This window comes from Lethenteron reissneri, chromosome 29 (genome assembly GCF_015708825.2).
Source record: "Lethenteron reissneri isolate LAM-NWPU_2019-01 chromosome 29, ASM1570882v1, whole genome shotgun sequence".
Lineage (NCBI taxonomy): Eukaryota > Metazoa > Chordata > Hyperoartia > Petromyzontiformes > Petromyzontidae > Lethenteron > Lethenteron reissneri.
Genome location: NC_083807.1, coordinates 1,009,540 through 1,024,470, shown reverse-complemented (window position 1 = coordinate 1,024,470; position 14,931 = coordinate 1,009,540). Strand labels below are relative to the sequence as shown.

The following is a 14,931-nucleotide window of genomic DNA, read 5'->3' as shown; positions in this document are numbered from 1 at the left end:
CGGTCACGCGTGCAGTGTGACACATGCAGAGAGAGAGACGACCATTTCAATCGGCGACTGCATTCCAATGTTTAGTTTGAGGCTTTCGTGGGCGGAGCGGTGGCGCAGTGGTGGGTGCCAAACGATACCCGGAACCGGTTCAGCCCTCGCCCTAACAAAACCGTGCTGCCTAGTGTGGTGGAGTAGGGTCCAGCAACCCCTACACATCGATATGGTGTGTAGAGGAAGTTGGTGGAGGGAGGCAGTGGTTGACAGCTGTCAATCATCAATCATTTAAACGATTTGAATTGCAGTGATGACGCACGCTTGAGCCACAGCGACTTGGGAATCGGGGGTTGTCGGATCACGATAGGATGAGGTGAACAAGACGCCCATCGGTAATTGGCCGCTAACTTAGCGGCGCGCAGTTTGAAGTGTGAGCGTCTCCCTCTCGAACGCGCGCGAATCGGAAAATGCCGAGCGTCTTGAAATGAGTATTGAGACTCAGCGAGGATGTTCTGGATGTCTTGATGCGTCTCGTGTCTTCTGGTGGCCCTGTATGTGGGCGCATCTCTGGCCAGCGAGATGTTAATCTATGTCCGTGCCACTGTGGGTTTCGGTGCCGGAGTCGGGAACGGCACTGGGGCCTCCTCTCGTATCTCTCTGCCTCCCTCTCCCTGTACCCGGATCAAACTCATCACCTCGAAAGTCGAGAGGCTGAGCCACGTGACTTCGCCCGCAGCGAGCGCACAGCGGTCGAGAGCGGTGGGAGAGGGCGGTGAGGTTAGGAGGCGGTAAGGAAGGAGAGTGGGAGGAGGGGCAAAGGTGAGGGGAGGGGAGAGGCGGGGTGAGCTATGGAGGTAGAGGGAGGCAGGGTGAGGCATGGAGGTAGGGAGGGGGAAGGGAGACGGGGGAGGGGTGAGCTATGCAGGTGCGGGAAGAAGAGTGGGAGGAGGGGCGAGGGTGAGGTATGGAGGTAGGGAGGAGGGGGAAGGGAGACGGGGGAGGGGAGAGCAGAGGGAGACGGAGGGAGGAGCGATCAGGCTGCGAGGGGGAGAGGCGCAGCGTGAGGAGCGAGCGAGAGAGGAGAGAGCGCGCGGCATCGCGCGGGGCCCGCGAACAACAAACCACCGGGGTCGGTGGCGCCGCAGTTGAAGAAACCTCGGGGCGACTCGGGGCGACTCGGGACGACTCGGGACGACTCGGGACGACTTCAGTCTCTCGGAACAGCCGCTCTGGTCGCGCCCGCGAGAGAGGCCGCGGAGTGGAGAGGCAACTTTGGGAGCAGCAGCAGCAGGGGGAGGAGGAGTAGGAGTAGCAGCGAGTGAAGCGCGGACGCGCTCGCCGTGAGCGGAGGTCGCAGAGACTCGGGGAGAGAGGGAACTCGGGACACGCCGGGAAGGACGACGTGGTGGACACGAGGTGGTGGAGGGGAGTAGAGAATTCCTGGAACTCTGGACCGTCTGTGGTTGAGGAGTGGAAGTCGTCACGAGGAGGAAGGAAGACTCGAGTGACGATGGAACCCGATCAACATCATCAACAACAACATCAGCAGCAGCAACATCATCATCATCGCCGTCATCACCGGCGCCTTCTGCTCGTGCTGCTGCTCTGCGGGAGTTGCGTCTCCTCGGCGTCCTCGGCCAGACCTCACTTCGCAGGTTCGTCAACAGCAGCTCGGAGATGTCGGGGAGGCGAAGGGGGCTCGCAGAGACTCGGGGCGACCTCGTGCGGTGGGGGGGGGCGGTGGGGGGTAGGGGTGGTGGGGGGCAGGGGTGGGGGCGGTGGGGGGCAGGGGTGGGGGGCGGTGGGGGGGTATTTTGGAGGACTCGAGGAGAGGGGGGGACGGGACTCCTTTTCCCCGTGGCGTGGCGTGCGACTCAAATGAGGACCTTGTGCGGTGTTGTAGACATCGCCAGGAGGGAGACAAAGGTGGCCCGGGCGTGTTGCTGGCCATCTGCTCTTTCGTGTGCCGTTCCGTCCTTCATAGGTGCGCGCTAACAGCACTTGCCCCAACAGTCTGTTAAGGCTATACGGGGATATTTGTCTTTGTCTGGTGACTGTAGTGTGTGTGACTGCCTCTCTACACTCGCCAGTGTCAAGTAAAGTGTGCGGGGTGAGTGAGGTATGAGCTAGGTGAGGTGAGTGGGGTGAGGTGAGTGAGGTGAGTGGGGTGAGGTGAGTGGGTGAGGTGAGAGAGGTGAGTGGGGTGAGGTGAGTGGGGTGAGGTGAGTGAGGTTAGTGGGGTGAGGTGAGTGGGGTGAAGTGAGTGGGGTGAGGTGAGTAGGGGGAGGTGAGTGGAGTGAGGTGAGTGGGGTGAGCTGGGTGGGGTGAGCTGAGTGGGGTGAGGTGAGTGGGGTGAGGTGAGTGGGGTGAGGTGAGTGGGGTGAGGTGAGTGGGGTGAGCTGGGTGGGGTGAGGTGAGTGGGGTGAGCTGGGTGGGGTGAGGTGAGTGGGGTGAGCGAGCTGTGGAGGGTGAGCGAGGGGAGCGGGGTGATCTCCACAGCCCACCGCATCAGCGGTTGTCGCGAGACGTGTTTCGTGTTTTAAGCATCATCAGCAGCAGCGAGCAGCATCATGACTTCCGCAGCGCTTTGAAACTCTTCCATCAGAATGTGACGCACAGCGTTGGTCGCCAACCGCCAACTTCATCTGTCCGCTCTCTCGTGCAGCTCTGAAGAAGAAGCTCACACCCCGAAACGCCATCACATTGTACATTGCTGCTGTAAGGCGCTGTTCCGTGTTCCAGACGCGTTGGCTTTGTGGTGGAGAATGCAATCGATTAAACACCCCACAGATTATAATGCAACGAGCAACTCGAGAAACGAAGTAAAACTCACCCCCCCTCTCCCCTCTCGGAGAGTCGAGCCGCGTGCTCCTGTCCAGCCGCAACCACCGCGAGCTTCGCTTCAGCGCCAACATCTCAAACAGCTGCTTCCGGTCACGAGCTCACCGTTTACACAAAGACTGTAAACACGAGAGACGGTATCTTCCACTGCGCACGGGCCCGTTGGTTCGAGCCCCGGACCTTGGCGGTGCCGGCTGCATTTGTAGTTCGCGAGTTCTCTCTCTCTCCTCGGGGTGGTTGCGTGGATTGTTCTCTGCCCCCCCCCCCCCCCCTCTACATTTAGAATCAACACGCGTTTGTTATCTGGCTGCGCCTATAAATTAACCCCACGTGTCATGATGATGCTGCGTTCAGCCACTTCGACGATGAGCTTTCATCACGCGTGGCCAGGCCACCTCGGAAAAATAGCCAACAGCGCGGTGGGGGCTTTAGCTGCTAAACAATTTGATGTCGGTTTAGTTTCTACGAACGAGGGTTGTTCGCATTCGAGTGCAACAGGTGCTGCTTTGGTGAAGTATGGGTTCGGTAGGGTTGAGGTCCGATATGGGATCAAGCGGGCGATGTGGGGGGGGGGGGCTCTGATAGGGTGGTCGCGTGGATTTGTCTCCGGGTTTCTGCGTGTTGCCCTCCGGTTGGATTCCTCCTCGTGATTATTATTATTATCGCTGTGGTGAGTGTGATGGGTGGGCGAGCCAGCTCCGGTGAATGTCTGTGAGCCGTGGCCCTCGTCTGTGTGTGGATGTGTGCCCTGGGTGGAGCGGTGGCGCAGTGGTTTCGCGCTCCACTGCGCTACGAACGCGACGACCCGGGTGTGATTTCCACTCATTGCCAGAATCGGCGAGGATCATTTGAACGCCGGTCCTGAGCAGCCTTCCGGAGGTTGAGTCGGCCTTAAATGAACATCTGGTTCGGTGTGTAAACATCCGCACCCAACTTCATTGCTGCTCACTAACAGCACTTGCCCAAACAGCCCGCGGAGGCGACATGCCTCCGCAGGCTGTGGGGGATGTGCACGTCTCTGTTTTGTGTCGCGTCTGGGGCGTGCGCGTTCCTGTGGTGAGCGCCACTGGCAACACTCGTGGCGATCGCGTGTACCAGACCCGAGCCTCCCCTAGGTCGACTCAGGCCTCAAAATGATTACCTGATGCGGGTCGTGTAAACGTTAGCGCTGGCGAGGCAAAGGTGTGCCGGCACGGTCTTCAGAGTTGCTCGCCGCGACTGCACTTGCCCCAACAGTCCGTTGAGGCTAAACGGGGCGGCTTTGTCCTGCGGGTAAACGTTGGGGCTCTCGCGACCCGTGGAGGAGCAGCGCTGCACTCACGCGGCCTGCAGAGACTGCGGCGTGTCGCACCGGCGCAGAGCTTACCGCGATCCACCGCTGGATAAGCCCCCCCCCCCCACGCACCGTGCGACTTGTGGGGGGGCTACGTGAACACAGCTCGCCCACCGCGCCGGTGTGTGCGAGTTGCCGACGGTGGGGGCGCATAGACCTCGAACATAGTCCGCTTCCAACAGTGGCGACTGCTGCACTGCCCTCTGGCTCCCCACAGCGTCGCCCCGTCGCAGCCTATAGCACCTGTTGTGCACGATGGTGGCCGTCCACCCAAGCTTGCCATCGGACCCGGTGATTGTCGGCAGGGGGTCGCACCACGTGCACCACCGCCGCACCAGTCAACCTGCGACACGGAAATGGTCACGTGTGGCCCTGCCGAGTGTCGTGTTTATTGAAATCCGGTGCGAACCCGTTTACCAAGGTGAACACCCCGCTGAGAGGGGGTGAGGGGTGGCCGGGAATCGAACTCAGGTGACCGGGTTGGTATTACCGCCCAGTGTGCAGATAACCACTGCGCCACCGCCCCACGGCTTAGATTAGGACCCGACTTGACCGGACTTCCGGCGAGGTCGTTCCGGCGAGGTTCATGTCACAAGGAGATGCGCACCTTGGCGGTAGAGCGAAAGTTACGAGTTCACATTCTGCTTAGGGGGATTAACTTAACTCATTGGCCCTCCGAGGTCGATCAACATGGTTATCCATTTTTTGGGCAAGTCAAACAGCGGTTGTCCTGTGGATGGACTCGCCCCCGCCACGTGAATGTGGAATTTCCACCACCGGCTCAGGGCTGGAAACATGGGCTGAGTGCCAATGCCAAGGCGCTCATTGGTGGAGGAGACGGCGGCGACGGCTCTGCGAGGCTCGTGGTGGCACGGCACCCGCACTGCTCACGGGGTCGCCAGGAGCCTTGGGGTCGTCCACGGGGTGGGGGGAGCGCCGGCGTTGCGCTCCCGTCCCGCACGGCGCAGTTGGCGACGCGGAGTTGGCAGCGCAATGGCGCAGCAGGTCACCCGAGCTCGAATCGTCGGTCACGGCTCGCATCAGTGACGATCGATGTGTGTGAACGAAAACTGAACTTTATTTTATTGTACCAGGTAAGGCCCACCGAGCAATATAGCTCGGTTTCAGAAGCGACCTGGCACTCACGAATGATAGCTCAACGAAGTGGCTTATATCATGTCGAAATTCATGGCAGTCAAATGCTCTGAACGCATGCTTCTAATTGTGGAGGGAAAAACCAGAGGACTCGGAGAAAAAATTAACGCGACCACGGGGAGAGACACGAAAACTTCAGATATACAGGCGTATATACAGGCGTGGTCAGGGTCGGGATCGAACCCACGACTTCCTGCTGACTAGGCGAGGTAGTTAACATCTCGCCGCAGCGGCGCCCTTACTCTCACCCCCCCCCCCCCCCCATCAACAATGATCACTCAGCAGTGTGGTGGGCGAGAGAGGGCCCCCTTCGGCGAACCTTCGTCAGCGCGGAGATCAGGGCGCGCGAGTGATGGCGTTGACTCGCGGCTGCACATCACACGTGCACGTTGACGGTTGGCGCCGTGAGAATTCCGTGAATCTTCGAAGCGATTCCTTTCAATATCAAACCAAAGTTTTCATTCTGAAGACATCACACGATCCAGAGCGGAGAGAGAGATTGTGGTGATTCCCCAGGAGACCCTGCGCGGGCTTCTGAGTAAGAGCGAGCTGCCACGCAGAAGGAACTTCGCTCTCATTCCCTTCAAATCGAGACTCATCTTCGAATTGTCTCGCTTTGCGAGTTAAGAGGCGTCTCCCGTGGCAATCGCCGCTGCCATCTTCCCCCTTCTGTCGCTGTCAGCTCCACTGCCTCTGCCTCGCTTAAACAACACCAACAACACGATTTCATTTTGTAAGTGGGGGGGGATTATTATTTTTTACGAATTCATTTTCGTGAATTGCTCATCCTCATGCTGCTTGCTCTTCGTTCTCGAGTTACCGGCCATATGCCGGACGCGTTCAGCATCTCTTCACGGATTAATCAATAGCAGTGCGTGCTATAACACGTGCTCTCGTGTTGTGTAGTGCGGTGCGGTTGATGATGGCACGTGTCTTTATGACGAGGTGCCACGTGCACTGGTGTAGACCACCATTACAACGACCGCTACGACAACGATGTAACTCGTCATCACTGCTGCCGATGACCGAATCACCAAGAATGCACCGCACCCCCCACCCCATCTCGTGAGATCTCCAAAGAGTTGAGCCTGGCTCGTGCTTGGAGAGGCGACCACCACCCTGCACGGGACAGGTGCTATGGGCCGCTGCAGTGCGACGTTGCAGAATCCATAGTTGTGCTGTACTTCCATGCTCCCGCACTTACGCTCTCTGCCTTCAACCCGCACTGAGCAACGTGGTGAAGAATAAACTAAAACCTCCCCCCCTCCGTGCTGCGTGGGGAGGCCCTCATCGAGCAGTGGATTGAAGAATGTGCACTTGATGGTCGCGAGTGAAAGTTGAGGGGGTTGAGTTCCCGTGGTTCAAGGGTGGATTGCAGGCGTTCGTCACGTGTAGCCGCGGAGGCGTGCGCCACGAACCCGGCCAGCCCGAGTTCGATTCCCCACTCGGGGTCAAACATCAGCGTGGGGTCAAACATCAGCGGTGGGGTCAAACATCAGCGGGGGGGCCACCCCGAGGTGACCACAGCAGCGATTGGCTACCCCGCTACTCCCCACGTGACCGCCTGCCTGATCAACCACCTCCCCGATGTCGCGTCTCGTCTCCCGCTCTGCTGCTGCTGCGCTCTTCGTCGCAAGGCCCCCAGGGCCCCTGGCGTGCAGCCCCCGACAATCCACAACACGTGACACCCCCCCACCCCCCTCCATCATCATCGTGCTGCTGTCAATCCCCCCCCCCCCCAAAAAAAACACGTGTGGCGGCCCTCAAACTGATCTGGTGTCTTATCGGCCAAAATTCCTCCCTCCCTCCCCCTCTCTGAAAATCCGTGAAGAACGCTGCTCGACAGCAACACGAGCCGTGCGACAGAAGACAGAAGCCACGGTCGGTTTGTGGGAGTAGTAGGGGGCTCCGGACCCACGCCCGCCCCCTCCCCCCCAGCCGAGGCTCGCGCCGCAGTAGCCGCGAGCTACCAAGACGCCCAGTAGGGAGGGAGGGAGTGGGTGGGGGGAGGGAGTGGGTGGGAGGAGGGAGGGAGTGGAGGGAGAGAGGTTGTCTCCCTCTCTCAGCTGCCCACGAGGGAAGTGAGGGTGGGGGGAGCCTGTGGGGGAGGGGAGGCGGCGTTGTGTTTGGTTTTAAAAACTTCACTGCGTGTCCGAGAGCCAATCACAGAGAGCAGCTCTCAGCTGGGCCAAGTGTTGCCGTGGTCCCTTTAAAAACGATCGCGTGTCGTTCGGACAGAGCGCCCCCCCTTCTCACCCCTCTCACTCACCCCTCTCACTCACCCCTCTCACTCACCCCTCTCACCACCCTCACCCCTCTCACCCCTCTCACTCACCACTCACTCACCCCTCTCACTCTCCACTCACCCCTCTCACTCACCCCTCTCACTCACCACTCACCCCTCTCACTCACCCCTCTCACTCACCCCTCTCACTCACCACTCACCCCTCTCACTCACCCCTCTCACTCACCCCTCTCACTCACCACTCACTCACCCCTCTTACTCACCACTCACCCCTCTCACTCACCCCTCTCACTCACCCCTCTCACTCACCCCTCTCACTCACCCCTCTTACTCACTACTCACCCCTCTCACTCACCCCTCTCACTCACCACTCACCCCTCTCACTCACCCCTCTCACTCACCACTCACTCACCCCTCTTACCCACCACTCACCCCTCTCACTCACCCCTCTCACTCACCCCTCTCACTCACCACTCACCCCTCTCACTCACCCCTCTCACTCACCCCTCTCACTCACCCCTCTCACTCACCCCTCTCACTCACCCCTCTCACTCACCCCTCTCACTCACCCCTCACCCCTCTCGCTCACCCAACCATCACTCACCCCTCTCACCCCTCTCACTCACCCCTCTCACTCACCCCTCTCACTCACCCCTCACCCCTCTCACTCACCCCTCTCACTCACCCCTCACCCCTCTCACTCACCCCTCTCACTCACCCCTCACCCCTCTCACTCACCCCTCTCACCCCTCACACCCCTCACCCCTCTCACTCCTCTCACTCACCCCTCACCCCTCTCACTCACCCCTCACCCGCCTGATTCACCTTAGAACTGTGGCTTAATCCTTTAGGTTCAGCAGGTTCACATCAAGAAGGTAATTGCCCGCTAAACGCGCCCGATGATTGGTAAACCACGCCCCACGTGTCTGTGACACTGCGGCGATGCGTGAGCCCCGACAGGGAGGCGAGACGCGCGCACAATGGGCGCAGACGAGTTGGGAGGCAGGGGGGGAGAGGGGGCACGGGGGGAGGAGGTGGAAGCCGGGGGGGGGGGCACCCAGTGTAGGGGGAGAGGGTGGGGCGAAGAGCACGTGGTCGGGAAAGGTAGTGGTAGGGGGGGGCACGTGGTGGTGGTGGGGGGGGGGGTCACGCCGATTTGCGGGTCCCCGCGCTGATTTAATTGAACAGGAGATGGGACGCGCGACCCTGAAAGCGATTACGTAAAACAAAGACAAAGGATCTCCCCCCCGGTATAGCCTTTGACAGAGTGTTGGGGCGAGTGCTGTTAGCGACCACCTACGGAGGCCGGCACGGCACTCGAGTGGGTGCGTGGCCAACACCACGCCCGGCGGCCTTTGTCTCTCCAGTGCTAACGTTGACGCACCGCACCAGCTACTCGTTGAAGGCTGAGTCGACCGAGAAGAGGCTCAGGAGTGGTTTTAAATATTCGCCACAGTTTTGGTCGTTGGCGGAAATCGATGCCGAGTCGCCGGGCTTGGTAGCGCAGCGCGCTAACCACTGCGCCACCGCTCCCGCCGCACGCGGACACTTTGAGCGCCGGTTGCCCCCATCGCCAGCGGCACGGGGCAGAGAGCAGCACGGGGCGAGCGGTGGCACGGAGAGGACGGGGAGGAGGAGGAGGCGGGGGAGATCGAACGGTGTCCGTCTCTTTAAATTCGGATGCGGTGCCCCTGTGCAGCTGTGAGACGCTGAATGTCGAGGCCGTGCATCCTCTTCTTGCGCACGATGGCAAATTGGCTCGGGAGCTCGATGTGTCCGCGTGCGGCGGGAGCGGTGGCGCAGTAGTTGGCGCGCTGCGCTACCAAGCCCGGCGAACCGGCATGTCGAGGCCTGCTGGCCACACCGAGAGGACTTCGGCAGAGAGAGTGAGAGAGTTCGTGTCGTGTCGCTGTTCCTCCTCCTCCTGCGTAGAAACGGGCCACGGCGGGTTCCCTGTGCGGGCCGTGGTGTGTGGCCCCAGTTGCACGGCTGCGGTGACTCGCCTCTTGAATGTCCCACTCACGAAGCAAATGTGGGCATCGGCCTTGCTGTTTGTGTCTAGTTTGTTGTCCTTCCACGCACCTCCGATGAGCACGGTGCGAAAGAAGTTCAACATACGTACAGACATGTCTGATGCGGTCGATGGTTCCAGCAGCGGTGTTTTCGAGGAGGAGGAATGTCAAAGCCAGGAGGAGCGATGACGTGTGGGTCTTATTTCGGACGTCCGCGTTGTTCCACTCTCTTCGCCAGCCTCCTTCGGGGTCTGTGGGAGATTCTTGGAGAATCGTGGCGGCAGCATCGGCGCGATCCCGTACACGTCGCGATCCCATACACGTCGCAGTGTCGGGGCGACGATGACGATGAACCAACCAATTCTGCTGGAATTATGCACGTTCCAGATGACGGGACCGTGTAACGGGGAAAGAGCACAACAACTGCCGCGTGTACGTTTGATGTGGAGGGACGGGAAGCGGGAAGGCAGCGAGCGGGAGTCCGCTCTCAATGAGCGGCGCGCGAGTTAATCACCGGCACGTGACGGTGGGGCCAGTCACGTGCCGGCTGTAATGTGCTGGGGGCCCGGGGGGGGGGGGCAAGGTGCGGGTTGGGTGATCAAGAGAGGGGCATTGTGAGGGGTGGTGGTGGTGTGGTGGGGGGTGGTGGGTAAGATTGCCCTCGAGTGGAGAGAGAGATGGTGCGGGGATCTGAGCGAGAGACCCCATGGAGGGAGGAATGGGGAACGGGGGGTGGATGGGGTGGGGGGGGGGATCACACCCCCGCGGGGACCTTAACGCGGGGACGGCTTTGTAGGCGTTACGTGGCGCGAATTCGATGCATATTTAATTTAACAAGAAAGGAGGATTCGAGCATCGGCGAGGAAGACTCCCGGCAGCGCTCGCTTCTGGAGCCCACAGACGCACACACGCACATAGAGACAAAGACACGCACAGACACATATACATAGTCAAAGACAAACACATACATACAGACACACATACACATAGCCTTAACAGATTGTTGGGGCAAGTGCCGTTAGCAAGCAACTATGAAGGCTGACACGGCACACAAGGGGGAGCCAACACCACGCCCGGCCGCCTTTGTCTCCTCAGTGACGATGTTTACACACCGCACCAAGTACTCATTTGAGGCTGTGTCGACCTAGGGGAGGCCCAGAACCGGTTCAGATCATCGTCACTGGTGTTGGCCGTGAGCGAGAATCTAACCTGGGTGGCCAGGTTCGTGGCGCAGCGTAGCGCTAACCGCTACACCACCGCTCCCCACCATACATGGAGCGAGCCCGGACACACACATACACACACACACAAAGACACACACACATGCAAACACAAAGACACGTAAAGATACATAGACATAAAGACAAAGACACGTACAGACACGCGTACAGACAAACATACAGATACACATACATACGGACACAGACACAAACAGACACACACATACAGACACATAGACAGACAGACATACACATGCAAAGTAACACACGGACACAGATTAATACACACAAACATACAAAGACACGTACATATACACATAGACACAGCGATACACACTCAGATACACACGTACAGACACAAAGACTCGTAAAAACACATAGACATAAAGACAGACACACATACAAACATGCCTCCAGAAAAACACACGCACGTACATACAGACACACAGATACACGTACAGACACATACAGACACACACAAATATACACAAAGATACCACGTGTATAGCCCCCACAGACTTTTTGGTTAAGTGCTGTTAGCGATCATCTCTAGACACACATACGTACAGACAAACACTCCCAGAAAGACACACACACACATTGACACGCAGACACAGGCGACAACTCGCAGTGACACTCAAGATACACACAAAGGCAAAAAGATCCGGCCTAGAGCCTTAACAGACGTTTGGGGTAGTTCAGTGCTGTTAGCGAGCACGTGACACAAGGCTGGAGTGGGTGGCCAGCTCCACGCCCGACACACACTGCATGTACACACTGCACGTACACACTGCACGTACACACTGCAAGTATACACAGCACGTACACACTGCACGTACACACTGCACCTACACACATCACTACACACTGCACGTATACACAGCACGTACAAACTGCACGTATACACTGCACGTACACACAGCCCCCCCCCCCCATACAGCCCCCCCCATACAGCCCCCCCCCACAGCCCCCCCCCCCCACACACAGCCCCCCCCCACCCCCCCACACAGCCCCCCCCACCCCCCCACACAGCCCCCCCCACCCCCCCACACAGCCCCCCCCACCCCCCCACACAGACCCCTGAAGCGGCTGTGTGTGTGGGGGGGGGTCCATCAACCCCCGAACCACCGCTACCCCCCTCCATCCTCCCTCCCCCCAGCCAACGTCCCCGCTTCCCCCTCCCCAGCCCGGAGCGTCTGTGCCGTCGCTGCCGCCGTCGCGATTGTTTTCAGCTTGATTCACTTCCCTTGTGGAGCGGTGGCGCAGTGGTTAGCGCTCTACTCTCTGAACCCGGCAACTTGATGTCGAATCAGGGTCACGGCTGACACCAGTGGCGTGCCCCCCCTCCCTCCCCCAACCCGTACTGACAAGCGTGGTGAAGTGTAGCGTGGTGAAGTATAGATGATTGACTCGGCATGGGAAGGCCTTCATCCAGCAGTGGATTGATAAAGATCCGTAGGTGACTATTCACGATCACCATCACGTCCCATGCAGCCTCTCCCACCCCTTTCCCGTGCCCCCCCCCTCCCGAGAGCCCTGGCCCCGCCCCTCATCCCCAGCGATCATTTGCCCAGCAGTGAGCGTCGTCACGATAATGAGCGGAATTGATTAAGGCCACAGTTGCATTTGTGTGTACGAATAGAGGCGTAATCACACGTTCTTAAATTAAAACAAATACAGCAACATTATCAAGCATTGTAGTTAATGTCATAATTTGTGTTGTGGGCATTTCAGCTCCTCTGTGTGACTGTGCTCCTCTCTAACTCGATGGGTCTCGGTGCGTCTATGGATCTCTGTGACACTATAGGTCTCTGTGTGACTATGTATATCTGTGACTCTATGGATCTGTGTGCGAGTCGATGGGTCTCTGTGTGAATGTATCTCTAACTCTATGGGTCTCTGTGTGAATGTATCTCTATTCTCTAACTCTATGGGTCTCTGTGTGAATGTATATCTGTAAGTCGATGGGTCTCTGTGTGAATGTATATCTGTAAGTCGATGGGTCTCTGTGTGAATGTATCTCTAACTCTATGGGTCTCTGTGTGAATGTATCTCTATTCTCTAACTCTATGGGTCTCTGTGTGAATGTATATCTGTAAGTCGATGGGTCTCTGTGTGAATGTATATCTGTAAGTCGATGGGTCTCTGTGTGAATGTATCTCTAACTCTATGGGCCTCTGTGTGAATGTATCTCTATTCTCTAACTCTATGGGTCTCTGTGTGAATGTATATCTGTAAGTCGATGGGTCTCTGTGTGAATGTATCTCTAACTCTATGGGTCTCTGTGTGAATGTATATCTATTCTCTAACTCTATGGGTCTCTGTGTGAATGTATCTCTAACTCTATGGGTCTCTGTGTGAATGTATATCTGTAAGTCGATGGGTCTCTGTGTGAATGTATATCTGTAACTCTATGGGTCTCTGTGTGAATGTATCTCTGTAAGTCGATGGGTCTCTGTGTGAATGTATCTCTGTAAGTCGATGGGTCTCTGTGTGAATGTATCTCTGTAAGTCGATGGGTCTCTGTGTGAATGTATCTCTGTAAGTCGATGGGTCTCTGTGTGAATGTATCTCTGTAAGTCGATGGGTCTCTGTGTGAATGTATCTCTAACTCTATGGGTCTCTGTGTGAATGTATATCTGTAAGTCGATGGGTCTCTGTGTGAATGTATATCTGTAAGTCGATGGGTCTCTGTGTGAATGTATATCTGTAAGTCGATGGGTCTCTGTGTGAATGTATCTCTAACTCTATGGGTCTCTGTGTGAATGTATATCTGTAAGTCGATGGGTCTCTGTGTGAATGTATATCTGTAAGTCGATGGGTCTCTGTGTGAATGTATCTCTGTAAGTCGATGGGTCTCTGTGTGAATGTATCTCTGTAAGTCGATGGGTCTCTGTGTGAATGTATCTCTGTAAGTCGATGGGTCTCTGTGTGAATGTATATCTGTAAGTCGATGGGTCTCTGTGTGAATGTATATCTGTAAGTCGATGTGTCTCTGTGTGAATGTATATCTGTAAGTCGATGGGTCTCTGTGTGAATGTATATCTGTAAGTCGATGGGTCTCTGTGTGAATGTATATCTGTAAGTCGATGGTTCTCTGTGTGAATGTATATCTGTAAGTCGATGGGTCTCTGTGTGAATGTATCTCTAACTCTATGGGTCTCTGTGTGAATGTATCTCTAACTCTATGGGTCTCTGTGTGAATGTATATCTGTAAGTCGATGGGTCTCTGTGTGAATGTATATCTGTAAGTCGATGGGTCTCTGTGTGAATGTATATCTGTAAGTCTATGGGTCTCTGTGTGAATGTATCTCTGTAAGTCGATGGGTCTCTGTGTGAGGCTATGGTGTCACCTCCGATGAGCGTGCCTCGGGTTTGTTCCTGGTCGTTGCGTGTCTAATTAAGCCGTGTCAAATCAAACCTCTTAATTAAACAGCAACAACAAACAACTCTTCCTCCCTCGCCAAATAGATCGTTCACCCGAGCGGGCAGACATCGATTGCCTCGCATCGTCACATCTGTGGCGAGAGGTACGCACTCCTTGCCTTGTGTAGACCCCCCCCCCCCCCGCTATATATCCCGACTCCCAGCAGCGGACACAGCATTGGGGATCTCGGGGACCCCAGCAGGGAACTCGCTGTTTCAGGTCGTGTCTCGGTGTCATAGTTGGAGTCCGCATGTCTTTCCCAGGAGCGTGGGTGTCATAGGAGTCTGCAGTGTCCTGTTTAGGAGATCTCAATGTCCCATTTGGTGGCGTCATCGTCCAAGAACTGTACTCGTGGGAGGTCTCATTGCCCTATTAGGCTCCCCGTGTGTTATATGAGGGTTTTCAACGTTCAAGGGATAATCCCAATGTTATATCACGTGTCTCAGCTTGTGGGTTTTTGGATCTAATTGTCCTTGTCAGAGTCTCAATGTCGTATTCGGGGCCTCAAGTTTGCGTTTGGGTGTCAATGCCTGCGCAGGTGTCTAAGTGTTGCATTATGGGTTTGAATGTTGCATTAGGGGTCTCAGTGTTGTATTCGGGGTCTAACTGTCCTTGTAGGGGTCTCTGTGTTCTTGTAGGGGTTAGTGTTCTTGTAGGGGTCTGAGTGTTGCATTATGGGTCTGAATGTTGCATTATGGGTCTGAGTGTTGTAT

At 56.9% G+C, this 14,931-nt stretch overlaps 1 protein-coding gene across 8 annotated transcripts in view; it reads left to right on the top strand.

Annotated features, from left to right (window-relative positions):
• The first annotated feature begins 901 nt into the window (after window positions 1–901).
• The window catches only part of LOC133349119 (receptor-type tyrosine-protein phosphatase kappa-like), a 149,304-nt gene continuing 135,274 nt past the window's right edge, over window positions 902–14,931 (top strand). For 4 of the 8 annotated variants that reach the window (XM_061562319.1, XM_061562318.1, XM_061562320.1 and 1 more), the window contains exon 1: window positions 904–1,640. In XM_061562319.1, coding sequence (XP_061418303.1) covers window positions 1,496–1,640 — 145 coding nt within the window. In that variant the 5' untranslated portion in view covers window positions 904–1,495. Of the gene's footprint in view, window positions 1,641–14,931 lie in introns of all 8 variants that reach the window. The other 4 variants (XM_061562321.1, XM_061562322.1, XM_061562316.1 and 1 more) reach the window with 3 other exon arrangements.